The following is a 16,339-nucleotide window of genomic DNA, read 5'->3' on the forward strand; positions in this document are numbered from 1 at the left end:
TTCTTTTGGAGTAGATTACAAAAAAAAAAGTCATGCTTTAAATTTTAGCACACCCAGGATAACACAAGACCACAAGTGAGACTTTTTGGTAACATCAGGTACCGTTCCTATATTTTCAACAAAGGACGAGATTCAGATGTGCACACTTTTGGCCTCGCTGAATCGCTCTACTTGCAATGTCAGTTGTAATGTTTTGTGAAAATAATACTTGTAAGCCATCATCTTCATTGAAACATCCCTCCATGAAAATGGAGCATCCTAAAGGACACGTTATAGACTACTCCCTACATATATATATTTGACCCATAATTTGGGACTGAGGGTGGCATGCACGTATACTGAAACCAGCAGTGCATATACGTTAATGAAGAAGTTATGATTTTGTTTAAGCCTGACACTTAAATCTGCCGGTCATTTATTTTGGCCCAGAAAGGTAGGTTCCTTGTATTTCTATCCTTGGGGGGATGATGCACGTGCACCAGAGCAATGGGGAGTAATCGTTTTCAGAATACAATTACTACAAGGACTGATGAATTACTGCTCTCTTGATTAGGCAATTGCCACTCACAATGCAGACTCTATTAGGGCACTCACAATGCAGACTCTATCATGGAGTCTAAAGTTATTTATTACCTCGAACAATGTGGACTTGGAGTCTAAATAAGACTTGGAGTCTTATTTTTTCTACCTCTTTCTTCAATAAATATGCTGCCATATCAGCAAAATACCATAAATAATATATAGTTAATTGTCTTGGACTCTGTGATAGAGTCTTTCATTGTGAGTGCCCTAATGCAACACTGAACTACTCTCTCTGTCCTGAAATTACGGATGAAAACGGTACGGATATTTTCCGACCGTATTCGAGACCGAATTCGTTTAGAGGGGTTCAGATCTGTCCGTATCCGAGTCCGAATATTCAACATCCGATACCATATCCGTATCCGAATACTTAAATCGTATATTTGTGATGTCGACATCTAATTATATCTTATCCGACATGGTTGACATTATCCGTATTCGAATCCAAATCCGACCAGAAATATGAAAACAAATATGATATCAGTGATATCTGTTCGTATCCGATCCGTTTTCATCCCTACCTAAAATAGTCTGCATTGTAATTTCTTAAATTTGTATTAAAATATAATACATTCTACATAATGACTATATTTAGGTTTGACAAGATTTGTTAGAAAAGAAGTTATGATTTAAGGAGAAACTCTATAATTGAAATAATCTATGAATATGTGCGTCATTTAAGTGTTTCCTTAACTTGTCTTAGAATTTTAACGCAATTACAGGACAAAGGGAGTAATCCTTTAATAACTCAGGCAGTAACGCTTTTCTTTCCTAAATATTTGTTTGCTATATACTCCTAAATTATCAACTAATTACAAGGCAAGACAAAATTGAAGAAGCAAAATGTAATTCTTCTTTTATATTATATCGATTCAGAATTACGACAAAATTGAAGAAGCAAAATGTAATTCTTCTTTTATATTATATCACTTCAGTTTGGTTGTGTTTACATGTACTAAAATAACAAGAATAAGTGATAAAAAACAAGAATAAGATCCAAAATCCCTCGTTCTTACTTAAGTGGATGACCACTTAGAATTCAATGACCCGTATCTCAACCAATATTATTTGGACTGTGCTGGAGACCAAATGCACATAAACCTGGGGCGAAGACGAAATACTTTTTCTCCTTCTGAAACATACATAAGCCAAGATTTCTGAAACATACTTTTTCAGCGATGTCTTCTATTTGGCCAAATAGCTTCGAAGTCTCCTACTTGACGTATTGAACAACGCCCTCGATCTTGTAATCAATTAACTCACGCTCTTGCAGTATTGGGTAGCATCTGTGAACCGGATGAGCTATCGGTGTTGGCAACCATACCGGCACAATTTCAGTATCTAATCGCCGAATTTTCGGCTATGTCATCTCCAAGGATTATACATTTAGACTTTATATGTACTAATTTATAAAAAAAACTTAAAATGTGCTATCCAATGGTTTTACATTTAGACTTTGCAATTTACATAACTTGGCATTTAGAGGTCTAGACTTGGCATATATGCCAAGCCCTCCAGGCTCTGCAAATCGTGATCGTTCTCACGCCCGCACGACTCGGGCTGCGTTCCGTCCACCCGCGCGACTTCTCTACGCGCGAGCGCCGCCAAGTTTTGCCGCGAAGCTTTGCCGTAGAGGATCAGGACGGGGCGAGGTTCATGACGGGTGAGGACCAAAACGACGCAGCGCGAGGACCAAGACGGGGCAACGACGGCTGAGCGAGGAATGCCGCGATACGAAGGCGCGCGACGTGCGAAGAATTACCGGCGACGAAAAAAATCGTGCGCCAAGAGAAAAACCTTCCGGGGAAAAAATGTGGGCCCAAAATTCTCTCAATGCCAAGTGAAAATGCAAAACCGTTGGAGATTACGCCTTTTTATCCTTGCCATTTTTATTTGGAACTTTGCAAACTCCATCAAATATAAAACTAAAAATGCATAACCTTTGAACATGCTCTTAAGTAATGGAAATGCATATTTCCCCTAAAAAAACATAAGCCACCAAATTACCATACTCCATGGCCTAACAAATTTGTTAGCAGGGGAAACAAAAATTGTTTTTTTTAAGAAAACGGTGCTCCTGCACGGCTGCACTGCAGAAGGTAAGGAGCAACGGAAAGCAGGGAGGGAGGGGGCCGGAAAGGCAGCTGGGAAGGAAAGAAAGAGGGGAAGAAAAGGCAGTAAACGGACGCTGAGAGACCAAGTGGTGCCGGATTTTTGTCAGTCTCCTCCTCCCCAACTAGTCTCTTGTATCCAACCTTCATTGCCGCAGTTCCATTTCACATCCCCTCCTCTCCATTTCCACCCCCTCCCATGGCCTGAATTCGGAGGCCCCCGCCATTCGCCGCGCCAGCGAATCCGCCGCCTCATCGATCGCCCCGGTGCCGTGGGGAGAAGCGAGGCTCCGGTAACTTTACCTGAAACTGTGTTCTTTTTTTTCTTCTTTTTTTTTCAGCCGTTTTGACCGCCTTGTTTCCCCCAATATTTCGAACTTTCTTGGTGGTTCGGTTGAGGGGAAATGGTTGAATCTTTCTGGTCCGGATTCTTGGTCCGGGAATTCCGGGAGTTGGTACTTGCTTCTTGTGTTCTTGGAATGGCCTCGGACTGAGGATTTTGCCTGTTTTGTTCCGATTCAGGTTCTTGGTTTCTTGGCGGCCGAATCTAAGGGAAGATGGACGAAGGGGGAAGCCAAGGTATTAAGAAGGTGCATTTCAGGGATTCGTCCTCTCAGCACCCTATAGTTACCTACAAGAGGCGCCGGCAGCAGAAGCCACAGACACAGCAGCAACTGCCGCAGTCACCACCACCGCAGCAGCACCAACCGGAGCCACAGCCGCTGCAGCAAGTGGAGCCACAGCCACAGGTGGAGCCGGAGCCAAATGCTGGAGATGTGCCGGCACAGCAGGTATAATCATTTTCACTTTACAAGGAAACCTAAAATACCTTTGTGTTGAAATGGAAAGAGATTTCATCTCCAATCTGTCACAGTTACTTGAAATTTGCAAATGCTGCTGCTTGTAACCTATGTGCTCACGAGGTTTCCACATTCATCTTGGAAGTATCGAATAACATAGAAATTGTTGGTGTTTGCAAAGGACTGATTCTGCACTGTGGTTTGTGTTAGAATGATGAGGATGTTCTTGGTGCATCATACAAGCAGCGCATCAGTAACATGCATTTTGCAAATACAGTAAGCATCATGAATTTGTTAGAGTTGCCTCCTGGAGTAAGGTTACCAAAATGATGAAATATTAGTGAGTAGATTAAGAGCTTGCTATCTAGATGCTTTTTTTTTATCAAATTAGGTCGATGACATAAGTCAATACTTGACATGTTATTCTATGGCTGAGTCCATTTTTTCCTGACTTGTATGTTCATGTTAGTACTTGTTGCTCATGTTGGTATTCGATAGAGTAGAACCACATTTGGTCCTTCAGCAGGTGCCTATAAAATTGTCATAACAGTGTGTGTGTTGGTGGGTGTAGTATGTCTATCATTCTTTCTAGTAATGCAATGATGCACAGATCTCCTGCACACTCGAGGAAAAAAAATACATTCAACTCTGATTAGTTTATTATGAATCAAGCAAAACTGGATGTAATGGAGGCATGCCCTCTCCCTGTCTCTCTGCCTCACTATAAGAATGGGATACTATGGATCAAACATAGGATGTTTCTGCTTATTTAATATACTTCTTTTTTTAAAAAAAACATCGCAGCTGATTGATAAACTCTGTAGGTTTCACCTTCTTAGGATGTAAGTGTGGATTCTTTGGTTCCATAGGACTAAATTATTCTAAAATTGAATTATTTTGGGTTAATTTGTACTCCCTCGATTCCAATTTATAAGTCATTCCAAGAATCTTGGAGAGTCAAAGCATTTTCAAGTTTGACCAAAATTATAGAGAGAAATACTAAGATTTGTAGCGTAAAGTGAGTATACTATGAAAATATAATTAAGGAAGAATCTAATGATACTTAGTTGGTATCATAATAATAATTATTTTATCATATAAATTTGGTCAAACTTAAGGTAGTTTGACTCTCCAAGATTCTTGGAATGATTTACAATTTGGGATGGAGGGAGTATTATCTTTTTCTTGAAGAACTACATTGGTTACAACTTTTTTAACATCTACTCCTGGATTTGTGTTTTTCAATTTTCCCTTCAGTATGGAGGCCATTTTTTATTTAGTTTTCTTGTCATAGTTAGCTGCATTGATACAAGGAAAATTCTCATTATTCGTATTCACAGGTTAGTTATATCATATGGTTGCATTGGTTTTATCAACATCATGAGAGAGGGGAATTGTTCTGGGCTGAGGCAAAAGGAGTCTGTCAACATTCCATGTATCTTTTGATATTACAATGTCACAATGCAATTGAAGATAGAACATTCTGTTCTGCACAGCCAACATTTTTCTGATTAACACATAGCTTTTGCATACGAGGAAATTTGATACCAATATTTTTTTTTTGCCATGTTGAAGAAAAAACCTTGAGTTGTACTTTAGCCTTTGGGAAAAAATAGAATAGGCGATTTTCCTTTGCTTAACTTTAACTGTTCTCTTGCAATTGTGAATTTCGCTTCTTCACTTGTTAAGGCAATTATACCTCATACATTTTACTTTAGGCCATTCATTTGCTATGCCTTGACTGATCTGATGAACTTCAGATACATATGGCTAAATTACATCTTACCTCTTCTACACCATGATTTGAAACTTTATAATTTTGCAGAGTAAAGATACTTTTTGGAAAAGTAGGGATATGGGATGGAAGTATGGCATAATGATTGATGAAAATAGACAACACTGGAAGTGTATGTATTGTGGCCTAATTAGGCACGGTGGTGGTGTATCTAGACTCAAACGACATCTAGCTGGTGATTTAGATGTCAAAATGTGCCCTAAAGTTCCAGCAGATGTTGTTGAGGAGATAAGGGAGCATTTGCGGAAGAAACGAGAGAGACGGAAGAAGCGAGCTGCACAAAATGGTGGTGACAATGTAAGGACTAAGAGCCCTTCTGGTGATGCTGATGTTGAGAAGGATCTTCTACCTTCTGATTCAGTGCTTTCCGATGGAACGGGCACTAATGTTCCTGAAGAAGTCACTAACCAAACGAGTTCAGTTCATCACGATACTACTCCCAGGGTATATAAATGGACAATAAGCCTTTTCTTTTCTTTTTCTCTTCGATTTGTTTTGTACTCAGTGTAACACCTACTGATTTTTACTTGTTTTTTTGGGGTTGGGGGGGGGGGGGGATTGGATGGTGGGGGTGGGGGGGGGGTGGGGGGTGGTGAATCACTTAAATTTAGTAACATGTGCAGCCATGTTAGCAGATGATTCCAATCTTTAGAAAGAAAAAATGGCCAAACTATAAAGGGTGATCCTATTTGGCTAAACCATTATGCATTGACCATTTGTGATAAGAATGGTGTCAATAAAATATAAAACTACTTCATACCTGTGAGATTGTAATTTGTCTAATGTATCCATGAAGACTAGCACTGAAGGTAAAAATGACTTAGGACGATAAACTGGCCACTGTTAACCTTTTGCACACTCCTTGTACCTAAGTACTTAATATCAGCAACCACTTAACTAATTTCAGATCTTCAACAAACTTTTGGTTTCTTGTGAATACTGACGTTACCATTAATCTTTTGTGTTCACAAAATTCAAATTTGTTTGCAGTTTCCAATATTGCGAGCAAGGGATATTGGCTGGGAGCATGCTGTGGATCTTGATGGAAATAAAAGACGGTGGCAATGCAAGTTCTGTTCTCTTTGTCGAAGTGGTGGTGTAACTACTTTGAAGGCTCATCTCATTGATGACAGCTGCCCAAACGTTCCAAAGGAAATTTCAAAGAAAGTATCAAACTTCATTGAAGAGAAAAGAGCAACACGCCTTCTTTTGAATAATTATGTCTTTAACGTTGATGATGATTTCAACACACAAGTTCAAGGAGAAGTGACTGTAGAATATTTAAATGAACAACAACCTTCGAGAAATGTATATGTGCAAACATTAGATAAGGGTGATATTAATGAGGTATCCTTGCTGTCCTTTTGTCTTCACCTTACAGTTTTGCCATATCTGTTCAATGCAGTAGCCATGTCATAGGAAAAAAAAACAGAATTCTGAGGATTATTAGTGAGTCCAAATGTCTTGTGAGACTTTGATGGCAGACTCTCATTTCTTTTTCAACATTTTCCCCTTATAGCTAAGCATCAAATCTTTATACTTGAGCCTTTAAGGGATGTTGTTACCAAGTGGTTGGCATGTTGGAATGTAGTACTCCCTCCATTTATTTATAAGGCATATTATTTGAGAAAGTCTTTTAAGTTCCAGGTATACTATGATTAATAATTTCTCTTAGAAATATATTATCAATTATGTCAAACTAACGGCATACTTAAAGACATGTGAAATATGAATCTGTTGATGCATCTTTTGTGCACTAAACATAATTTTGACTATTGGTCAAAATTTACAATGTTTGACTTTTTTTAATTCGAGTATGCCCCATGTATGAACCTCTATATTTAGCATGACCAACGAAACTAGTAGACATAGGGGGAGGGATATCCTGCCACCTGAATCCAATATTTCCAGTGATGTGGACGAAATATACATCACTGGAACTTAGCTATTTGTTTTAACATAAAACTTACCCCCCCTTCTTTTCGTGTGGAGAAGGTAGCAGCTGGAAGCAAGCAATGTGGTGCAGAAAGTAGTGGCCAGCCAGTTGAGCGTTGTGATCAGCCTGAAGAGCAGTGCACAATGGATTATGGCAGGATGGATCAAGTGACTAGCAATAAGAACCAGATTTTGGACAAGAATACTGAGAATTCAAAAAATACCAAGGTACATCACCTTCATAAACCTTAGAGGAAAATGAAAGTTGGTTGTCCCTGGAGGAAGCTCTCTTTCTCCCCCCTATTATTGAGTTATTAGGTCTTTTTCTTATTTAATAAATAAAATATTTCTGTTTTAAATAAAAAATATACTATCTTTGAGCTTTAAAATTGTTTGTAGATGTTGAAACCATGCCGGAAAAGTGAGTTTAACACAAGGAAGCACATAATTATTGTTGATCAAAGTGCGAGGCATTGGAGGTGTAGATACTGTGGCATGGATGGGTATGGTAAAAAGTTTTGGCTCCATTATCATCTAGCTGGTGCATTTCATCAGCCTAAGTGTCCAAATGTTCCTAGAGAAGTCTTTGCAAAAGCAAGACGCCATGTTCTGACAAAGAGAAGGCTAAAAAAGAATAAAGCTGAGCAACAAATTCCTTCCAGTCCACATATTCTTGGCCAATCCGGTGAAGAACGGCAGAACAGTGATCCATTATGTGGGAATCAGTCTCAACTGTCAATAAACAATGAACCTAGGGAGGTACTGTTACTATTTGTACTCACTTTCCCTGTTTCTACTGATCCTGTGATGCCATATAATTGTTCATTATTCTGAGAATTGGAATAACAATCCACTATGTGACATCCTTCATCTGTTCATTATGGAGGTGCAAGATCACCAGTCTTCTATGCACTAGATCTATATCTTGTCCCTTTGCAACTTTCTTCCATAGTTGAAGTTTCATTAATCATGTATAATAATCAGAATTCAAGTTTTTTTTCTTGAATACCCAGAAAAACCAGGATGTTAAGTTTTATTTGCAAAGCTTCCCTGATTAACACGATGTGTATTGGCTCCTTTTAAACACATTTGAAAACTGTCAGATCCAGGATTAAGCTGGGATTTTGCTGATTGGAGCTGAAGTGACTTGTAGATGACTCTCAATTTGCCATTGACTTTTTCTGCCTTTTTCTGCTATTCAGTGGAGCATATTGTTTTATCATACTATTTGGAAACAAAACTAGTGGAACCCTACTTTGCCACTATGCCATTGAGCTATGTCAATGACAAGTGGGGCCTGACCCCACATGTCATTGACACACTCGATGGTGTTTTTGGCTAAGTGCAATCCCACTTATAGTATGGTGACAATCTCTATAGCTTATTAGCTTTTATGCACAACATTTTGTGTCTCTTGTATGGTTGACTTTAGATGTTATAAAGCTGTATCAGATGAGAAATTGCTAAGAACAAGATAACTTAAATTTTTTCTTTTGGGAACTTGCACTTAAATTTTTCCCGGAGAAAAATCTTATTGGATATGAAATAATATTGACATTACGCAACAGATGTGTTTTTGATGGTGTACCTCCTTGTTTGGCTAGAACCTTTTTGCTTGCTAGTGAGGAAATCCAGTTGTATGGGGTTTGGCTGGGGCTAAGTGTACTTCTTTGCCTTTTCGCGCAGTTGTCTCTGTAGTGTGTGTGTGTGTGCTTTTTAAGGTTGCAGTTGTATCCTTTTCTTTCCCTGGTGCAAAGATGATTTGTAGTCGCTTTGGGTGCGTGTGGTGTTTTTAAGGGTTCCCCCATTTTTCGTCTTAATACAATGTACACAGGTCTCCTGTGTGTTCGAGAAAAAAATAAACATGTGACTTCTATTCTATAGTAATGATAATAACTAATTTAGTACAAAATGGTCTTACAAGTTTCTTTTAAGTATACATAGGTTAACAAGACCATGATAACAAAGAATCTAACCTGTCTATGCACAGATCATTGCTCAAGAAGATTGTCCTGTAGCCAGGATAAATGATGTGATAGGAATTTCCTAGGAGCTCTTAACTTCAAGAGATTCATGTCAACCAACACCAATCTCTTCAATCAATACTTGTTTGGAGGCACCTCATCAAAGATGGATCTGTTTCTCTGTAACTAATGTGCCAGCATCCAGGAGTTATGAGCTCTATGAAGGCCATTTTGTTATGATGAACAATTACTCTAGCTGCTTCAAGTCCTATTCAAAACCCCAATGGTCCTCAGTCTAAACTGGCAACCAAAGAACAAGTGATCACAATCTGATTGAATCCTGAGGTTTTTCTTCTTTAGTGGCCATGTTGATTTTAGCCATTGAGTATTGTCCAAAAGAAAGTCTGGTGCAGACCTTTAGCTGCATTCTGATTGAGAAGATAACAATTCCTAAAAGAATCATATCTCCAACTAAAAAAAAACAGAACAGGAAACTGTTTGAGTGAAAGCATAGACTGTTACAGTATGTTATGTCCCACTTAGTCTTTATTTGAATTCATTCTTTCACCGAAGGCTGTATTTGTTCACTTTTCAGGCTGCTTTTTATCCCTTAGTTTAAGTTCATATTTAAGATTAATGTTCTCTGAATTTTTAGGTACACGATTACCCTGCAGTTCTAAGGGACAGTGCATGGGAACATTCTCTGATATATGAGAAAGAAAACGGAAGCTGGAAGTGCAAGTGGTGCAGTATTGAGGGTGATCATGGTTTAACTAGGTTGAAGTGGCATCTTGTTGGATGGCAGAACCACCCTCAGTGCCCAAATATTCCAATGGATGTTGCTGAAAAGATGAAGGATCAAATGATGTCAAAGGAGGAGCAGAAAGCGAGATCAGGTTTATTTGATGGTAATGGCTATTGTGACGTGCTGTGCTCTTCTAAGAGTTCACAACTTGATCAGGACCATCTCACTGCAACAATACATGACAGATGTTCTTCCCAGGCTTTTGCTAACAGTGAATTAAAAGGATGCAACATGTTATCCAGTACTACTCTTCTTTCACAAGAGAGTTCCAATCCTCAGGTGCATCATGAGGATCCTCAGGTGTGTCATGAGCAAGAGAGGAACGAGGTTGCCACCTCTTCAGAACCTGGCTGTGAGAAAGGTCAGAGGATGCAGTGGCAGTCGCAAAATAAGGTGTAGTAACCTTAGAGCTCTGGTACCATGTTAATTTCAGAACTGGAGATTATTCACAACTGCACACTTTATTTAGTAGAATGTAGTACAAGGTAGCTAAGCCTAGATTATGTGGCCCTATTAAAGTTATATAGTACCTATGCTCACCAAACAGATGCAATGTACATCTTTGGTGGTCTATTTGGAGTCTAGGGCCAGATTTCATGCAACACTGTTTGTACGATTCTTGGCTGTATCAGCTATTCATACTACTGGAACTCATCATCAGCTGTAGTTAGATAACCATATATGACTCCTTTGGTGCACGATTAGTTAGAACTAGCAACATGGATACTAGCAGTAAGTCAACACTATATTGACTAACTGGAACATTTTTCTTACTGAGACTTGTCATCTATGTAGAAGTAAACACTAATAGCACTTTCTTGCCTTCCTTAGGTATAATCGCATGGAAATCAGCGATCCACGTTCCTGAACCATGAAGTAGTCTTTAGATCCCTTGAAATATTACTATTATTAATGCCCTTTGATATAATCTTTTCCTTTTTGTTGGTGGTTCATGTTACTTGGGATTAAAAGACTTAGTTGTTGTTGTTGTTGTTTTACAATATTTCTGCTGGACTAACGTGTTAAGTACTAAAAAGTGTTCATTGTGCAGCCAATGATGGAAGAAGGACCTCATGGGAATGGATTATGTGGTGACACAAACAAGTTGGAGGAACAAAAAAGTGACTTTGGAAGTAGTGACTGCTGGAGATATGTTTTGGATAGACTAATGCATTTGCCTGATGTACAAGAGGACGCTGGAATTGGGACATGCATCCGCGATGCTCTTCTCTATGGTTGTGCTGAATTTGGCACAGTAAGTGGGAAAATCACAGACATTCTTGCATTGTTATATTATGTTAGCATTAAGTAATCTACAGAACAATGAATTATCATATGCTACATACTCTTTGGATAAAACAGTAGGTCATCAACACCTCTTTTGAGAATACTGTAGCTGTAATAATATATTTAAAGGATAAATCGTCATGATATCATCTTCAGTAATCTTTTTCTTGACTTATATCAGGTAGCTGACAAAGTGGAAATGGATCGTGATAAAACAGTGAATGCGAACACTGCCAGGTGCCAGAATATTCTTATGGACGTTTTAAGATCGGAGAACTTTGCTTTGTTGTGCAGTGTACTCTGCAGAACTGTACATCAAGATGGGGAAAGAACTAGATATTTTGATTTTGGTGTGATTGACTCAAGGATGAAAAATGGAAATTATGGGCATGAACCTGAATTATTCATGCATGATCTGAAACTGGTACCAACTTCATGACTTTTGGGTTGATATTTCTTCTAGTTTTGTATCATGTGTTTTGAAATTTTAGACTCCTATTAAATTGTAAACATAGTGTTGTTGTGCACATGCGTCCAATACCTAGATCTTACATTATATAGTAGTTTCCTTTGATATATATATCTCTGTAGTTCAGGTACACAATCTCGGTTGCTGAGGTGTGTCATCTGTGGTGTTTGGCTGGCACTTCTGCCCTTCAGGAGTTCCTCCTGATGTTGCTTGCTCAAGGCCCTTAGTTGTAATGTGGTTGGTTGGCCATGGTCATTTTTTTTCTTTTTGTGAATTTTGTGAGTGGTGTGTGTTGTGGGGTTCCAAGCCCCCCCCCCCCCCCTGATTTTTGTACATTCTATACTTCTTTGTCTTAATGTGACATGCAGCTCTCTTGTGTTGTTTGAGAAAAAGAACAGATACACAATTTATTTTATTTTCTGCCTTTGTAAACCATTGTGTTTTAGCACTGCTATTTTACCTAAGCTGAGCAGACATTTTATTTTTGGTGGGTATATATAAAGTTTTTCATAGTGGTATGTCAATCGTCGTTTTATATTGTTGCAGTTATGGGAAGATCTTAAAGTAGCTGGTCAAGATATTATTCACCTAGCAAATAATCTATCAAGCCTCACAGAGGACTCCTACGAAAAGCTGGCAAGTGCTTGATACCTGAGTTTATTTGAATTCTCAATATGTCTTAAGATTTCCCCTTAAATTTTCTGATTGACCTTTGTTTTGTGCTTTTTAGTTCTAATAAGAATGCCTTGAATGTCAGATATATTTGCATCAATTGGTTCAGTTGTGTAGTTGGTATATACTAATATACATTGGCACTAAAATTTGGAATATGATATTACATTCTCTAGGTTGGAAGAGAGAGAGGATCAGATGATGGTGAGCTCAATGTGAGTGCTTTGGTGCCAACGTTTTGCTTTCTTGGCTCTGCTGATTTAAGTTATGCATTTCCTCACCTTTGTTCAATATTACGCTATCTCTATTGCAGGGAGCTGTGGTGGCCAGGTCTGAACCCAAAAACCTAGTTCAATCAAATGCATTGGTACCCTTGACCTCACAAGGCTTTAACCAATTGGATCAACCTGGACCTTCTTATCTTTCTGATGTATATAAAGACAGTATCTGCAACCAATGTGGAAAAGAAGCAAGAGTCGGTAGCGTTCTCAAATGTTATAGGTGCATGCTACCTTGCCACATTTCATGCATTCAGGCTACTGATTCATTCATTTCAACTGGAAGGTGGTGTTGTAAAAACTGCAGTGCTGGCTCTAAGGAACCAGTTGAAGGAGACATGGTCTTAGCCCATTACTATCCAAATTGCTTGCATGAGAATTGTGTTGTCTGCGATAGACTGGCGGCCTGCAGGTCTCCAAAATGTGAAGATACACCTAATGAAAACTCAAGAGCAATGGTTATTTCCAGTGTGGACTCCTTTGCTGATCCAGAACTGCCAGAGATTGACACATGTTACTCATGCAAGATATGTGGAGATACTGAAGAGGATGAGAAGAGGTTCTTGATATGCGGCCACGTCCACTGCCTATACAAGTACTACCACATTCGGTGCCTGATGTCCAAGCAGATTTCAAGCAATGTCCAGCGGGACCAACCGTGCTGGTACTGCCCATCTTGCCTTTGCCGGGTTTGTCTGTCTGACAAAGATGATCATCTGACCATTCTGTGTGATGGCTGTGACGAGGCTTACCATCTCTACTGCATAACACCTCGCCGTACTTCGGTACCCAAGGGGCATTGGTATTGCTCATCGTGTAGCGTGGAGAGAGCAAAAGAGGGGATGAGACAGTATGAGAGGACGCTGAAGCTCCACCAGAAGGACGATGCAGAACTGCAGAGTTGGAATTACGATGGCGTGGACCTGCTACTATCTGCCGCAGAGCAGCTCAGAGAAGATGAGCTGCTGGTGACTCGTACAAATTAGCGTGGGACCTTTCATTGCAGCTAGAAGACTGGTTCTTTTGCTCTGTAAAGTGGATTTTGCTTTTCCAAGACTTGAAGGATTTGTTGTTTGAGGAGGAGAGGCCTCAGGATCAGAAGGCTCGGGCAAGGGCACTTAACAAATTTGCTGCAGTCCTCTCACAGACTGATGAAAATACAAGATCTTCAAACAGCGGTCGCCTTTTGAGCTGCGTGCGTAGATGATAACAATGCTGTAGGAGATTTGTCTTCTGTCTTTTTGCTTTGTTGCACCTGGTATCCGAACTGTAAGGGATGTTGTTAACTTCAAGGTGGTTACGTAGCTTGTATCTTGTGTGCTAGCAGGTGCAATTTTGCGGGAAAATCTCCAATTTGAGAGAGCAAAAAATGTCTTTCAAAATTGCCTCAGGTTTTGTTAAGGCTGTTATTATGCCTTTGTGGTCTGAACTTTTGTAGGCATAGGCATAGCATCTGACACTACAACGCAAGATGTTTAATTCCTTGAGAACTATTACGGCTATAACACACTACTCTGATTGTACTTAAGCCGCTACTCTGGATTGGCTACCGAAGCATGCAGTCTGTTCCCTTGATGATACGCTGTTATCTGATTTGTTGTGAGAGAAAAATATTGTTGAATGGTTAACAAATCCGGTAGATAACCTCAAGCGAATAAGCTGTTAACAACATCTATAATTAGTTTTCGTAATTATTCAAGGAACAAGGTCATGCCTTCGTGGCGTGTTCACGTCGCAGCTCTGGGTTATTAGTCTGCTGTTTCATGCAAGGTTCTACATAGGGTTACAATGGCGTTTGTCACTTTTGATCTGGTTTTGAGTGCTTTTGAAAGATTAATCGACTACTAGTGTAACACTCTCGTGTTAAGCGAACTAAAACATGACATGACATCATGAGCATTGCATAGTTTATTGTTAAGTAAACCCTGATGCATTAACCTAAAATAAGTTTATTTTGGATGAATGTGTTTAGGAATTTAAAGTGTGTTTAATTTATGTATGGATGCTTGTTTTGGAGTTTAAAAACTTTGGGTGAAAGTTTTTCCGAAAAGCTTAGGGGGGAACCCTAGTTTTCAAAACCTTAGATTTGTCCCCTTTTGTGCAAATCAAAAACCAAGCAAAATTTGAAGTTGAGTTCAAAAGCAAAGTTGTAGATCTTGTTAAGATGTACAACTTTGGTGTTTTAAGTTTTTGAAGATTTAGTACAAAATCCAAAGTAATTTTAAAAATACAGATTTCCGGAAAGTGTCCCCTTTTCAAACTTAAATCCCCAATTCAAAATATGTTTGGAGTTTTGAAAAATGGTCAACATGAAAGTTGTAGGGCTTGAAAAGTTGAACAACTTTCATGTTGGGAGTTTTTCAAGTTGTTATACAAAATCAAAAGTAATTTTAGAAATTCTGTTTTGCCCAATTCAAAAATTTGGAATTTAGCTTGAATTTCAAACTGTTTGGCCAATTTAGCTATTTTTCCACCCAGAATTAGCTCTGGCCACCAAAAGATGTTTTGTAGCTCACAAAATTTTGTACAACTTTTATTTTGGTGAAAGTTTGGCTTTAGTTCAAACTTTGGCTGTTTTTGCTAAAGGACAGAATGGGGAGGATATGGACGTCTACAGTAACCGATATGCTCCTCGGCGCTCTGTCCAAGCGCGGCCACCGCTCGCGCAGCGCCGCCTGCGAGCGTGAGGGCACGCAGCTGCTTGCGGCCAGAGTCGCCAGGCGACGTGGACGTCATAGCCTCGCTCCTTTCTCCTTTCTGAGCACCGACGTGGACGACGTCGTCTGTTTGCTGTCCATGACCGAAAGAAACCCGACGCCCTTCCCCTTCAAATTCGTCGTGCTCAACACCTCTCTCACCAAATTGAACCATCTACGATGTTCGCCACCTCCTTGCGAACCCAACGCACTCCCAAGCTCGCTGCATAACCCACTCAAGCGCCGGAGTTTCTTTTCCTTCTCCAAATCCGACCGAGCGCCGCCGTGATCGAGCTCCACTGTGGCCAGTACTACTCCGACCCTCTCCACTGCCTCTCCTTGCTCCTTTGAAGTCTTGGTGAGCCCCTCAAGCTCGTGCGCCCTTTGGTTTGCTTTCTATCCGTTTGCAGTAGCCGGTGTTCGCACCGTTAGCCGCGTCGTCCGCCATGGACGCAGGCAAGGGGAGTAGGAGAGAGTAGCTTGCGCTTTGTATACCTTGGTAGGTGCGCAAGGGACCGGAGATGCTAACCCACCCCACCGCGGGAGCCAGGAGCTCACCGGCGCGGAACCGGAGTTCATCGGAGCGACGGGCGAGAGGTGGAAGACGTCTCTGACGGGCGGGACCCGCCCGTCAGTGGCCGCGTGAGGAGGAGCACGCGCAGTTCGCGCGGGAGAACAGCGCGCGGGCCAACTTGGGCCGTATCCAGGCAGGCCGGCCTGCGGCCCAGTTTCCGGGCCGTCCTCTGTGCATGCTGTTTTCTTTTCTTTTATGCAATTTATGATATATATGTTTGAAATTATGCTATAAATTGTATAATGATTCAAAAATCATGGAAATAATTGTGTAGGTTCCAGATAATGTAAAGAGTGTAGGAAAAATATTAAATTTTGTTTTATGATAGTTTGCATATATCTTTAAATTGCCTTTGTTTATTAATGAATAAA

General features: G+C 40.0%; 1 protein-coding gene across 3 annotated transcripts; it reads left to right on the plus strand.

Moving 5' to 3' along the window:
- LOC8075011 lies at window positions 2,700-14,273 on the plus strand. Of its 3 annotated transcripts, none has more exons than XM_021456908.1 (12): window positions 2,700-2,986; window positions 3,216-3,484; window positions 5,319-5,732; window positions 6,279-6,635; window positions 7,284-7,451; window positions 7,623-7,982; window positions 9,843-10,385; window positions 11,044-11,247; window positions 11,461-11,703; window positions 12,295-12,384; window positions 12,597-12,635; window positions 12,734-14,273. In XM_021456908.1, the coding sequence occupies exons 2-12, from the start codon at window positions 3,251-3,253 to the stop codon at window positions 13,682-13,684; spliced, it is 3,603 nt and encodes a 1,200-aa protein (XP_021312583.1). In that variant the 5' UTR covers window positions 2,700-2,986; window positions 3,216-3,250; the 3' UTR covers window positions 13,685-14,273. The 3 variants fall into 3 exon arrangements, with proteins under 3 accessions (XP_021312583.1, XP_021312584.1, XP_021312585.1); XM_021456909.1 differs by having other exon boundaries at window positions 2,701-2,986; window positions 5,319-5,585; XM_021456910.1 differs by lacking the exon at window positions 5,319-5,732 and having other exon boundaries at window positions 2,701-2,986.

This window comes from Sorghum bicolor, chromosome 3 (genome assembly GCF_000003195.3).
Source record: "Sorghum bicolor cultivar BTx623 chromosome 3, Sorghum_bicolor_NCBIv3, whole genome shotgun sequence".
In the NCBI taxonomy this organism is placed as follows: Eukaryota; Viridiplantae; Streptophyta; class Magnoliopsida; order Poales; family Poaceae; genus Sorghum; species Sorghum bicolor.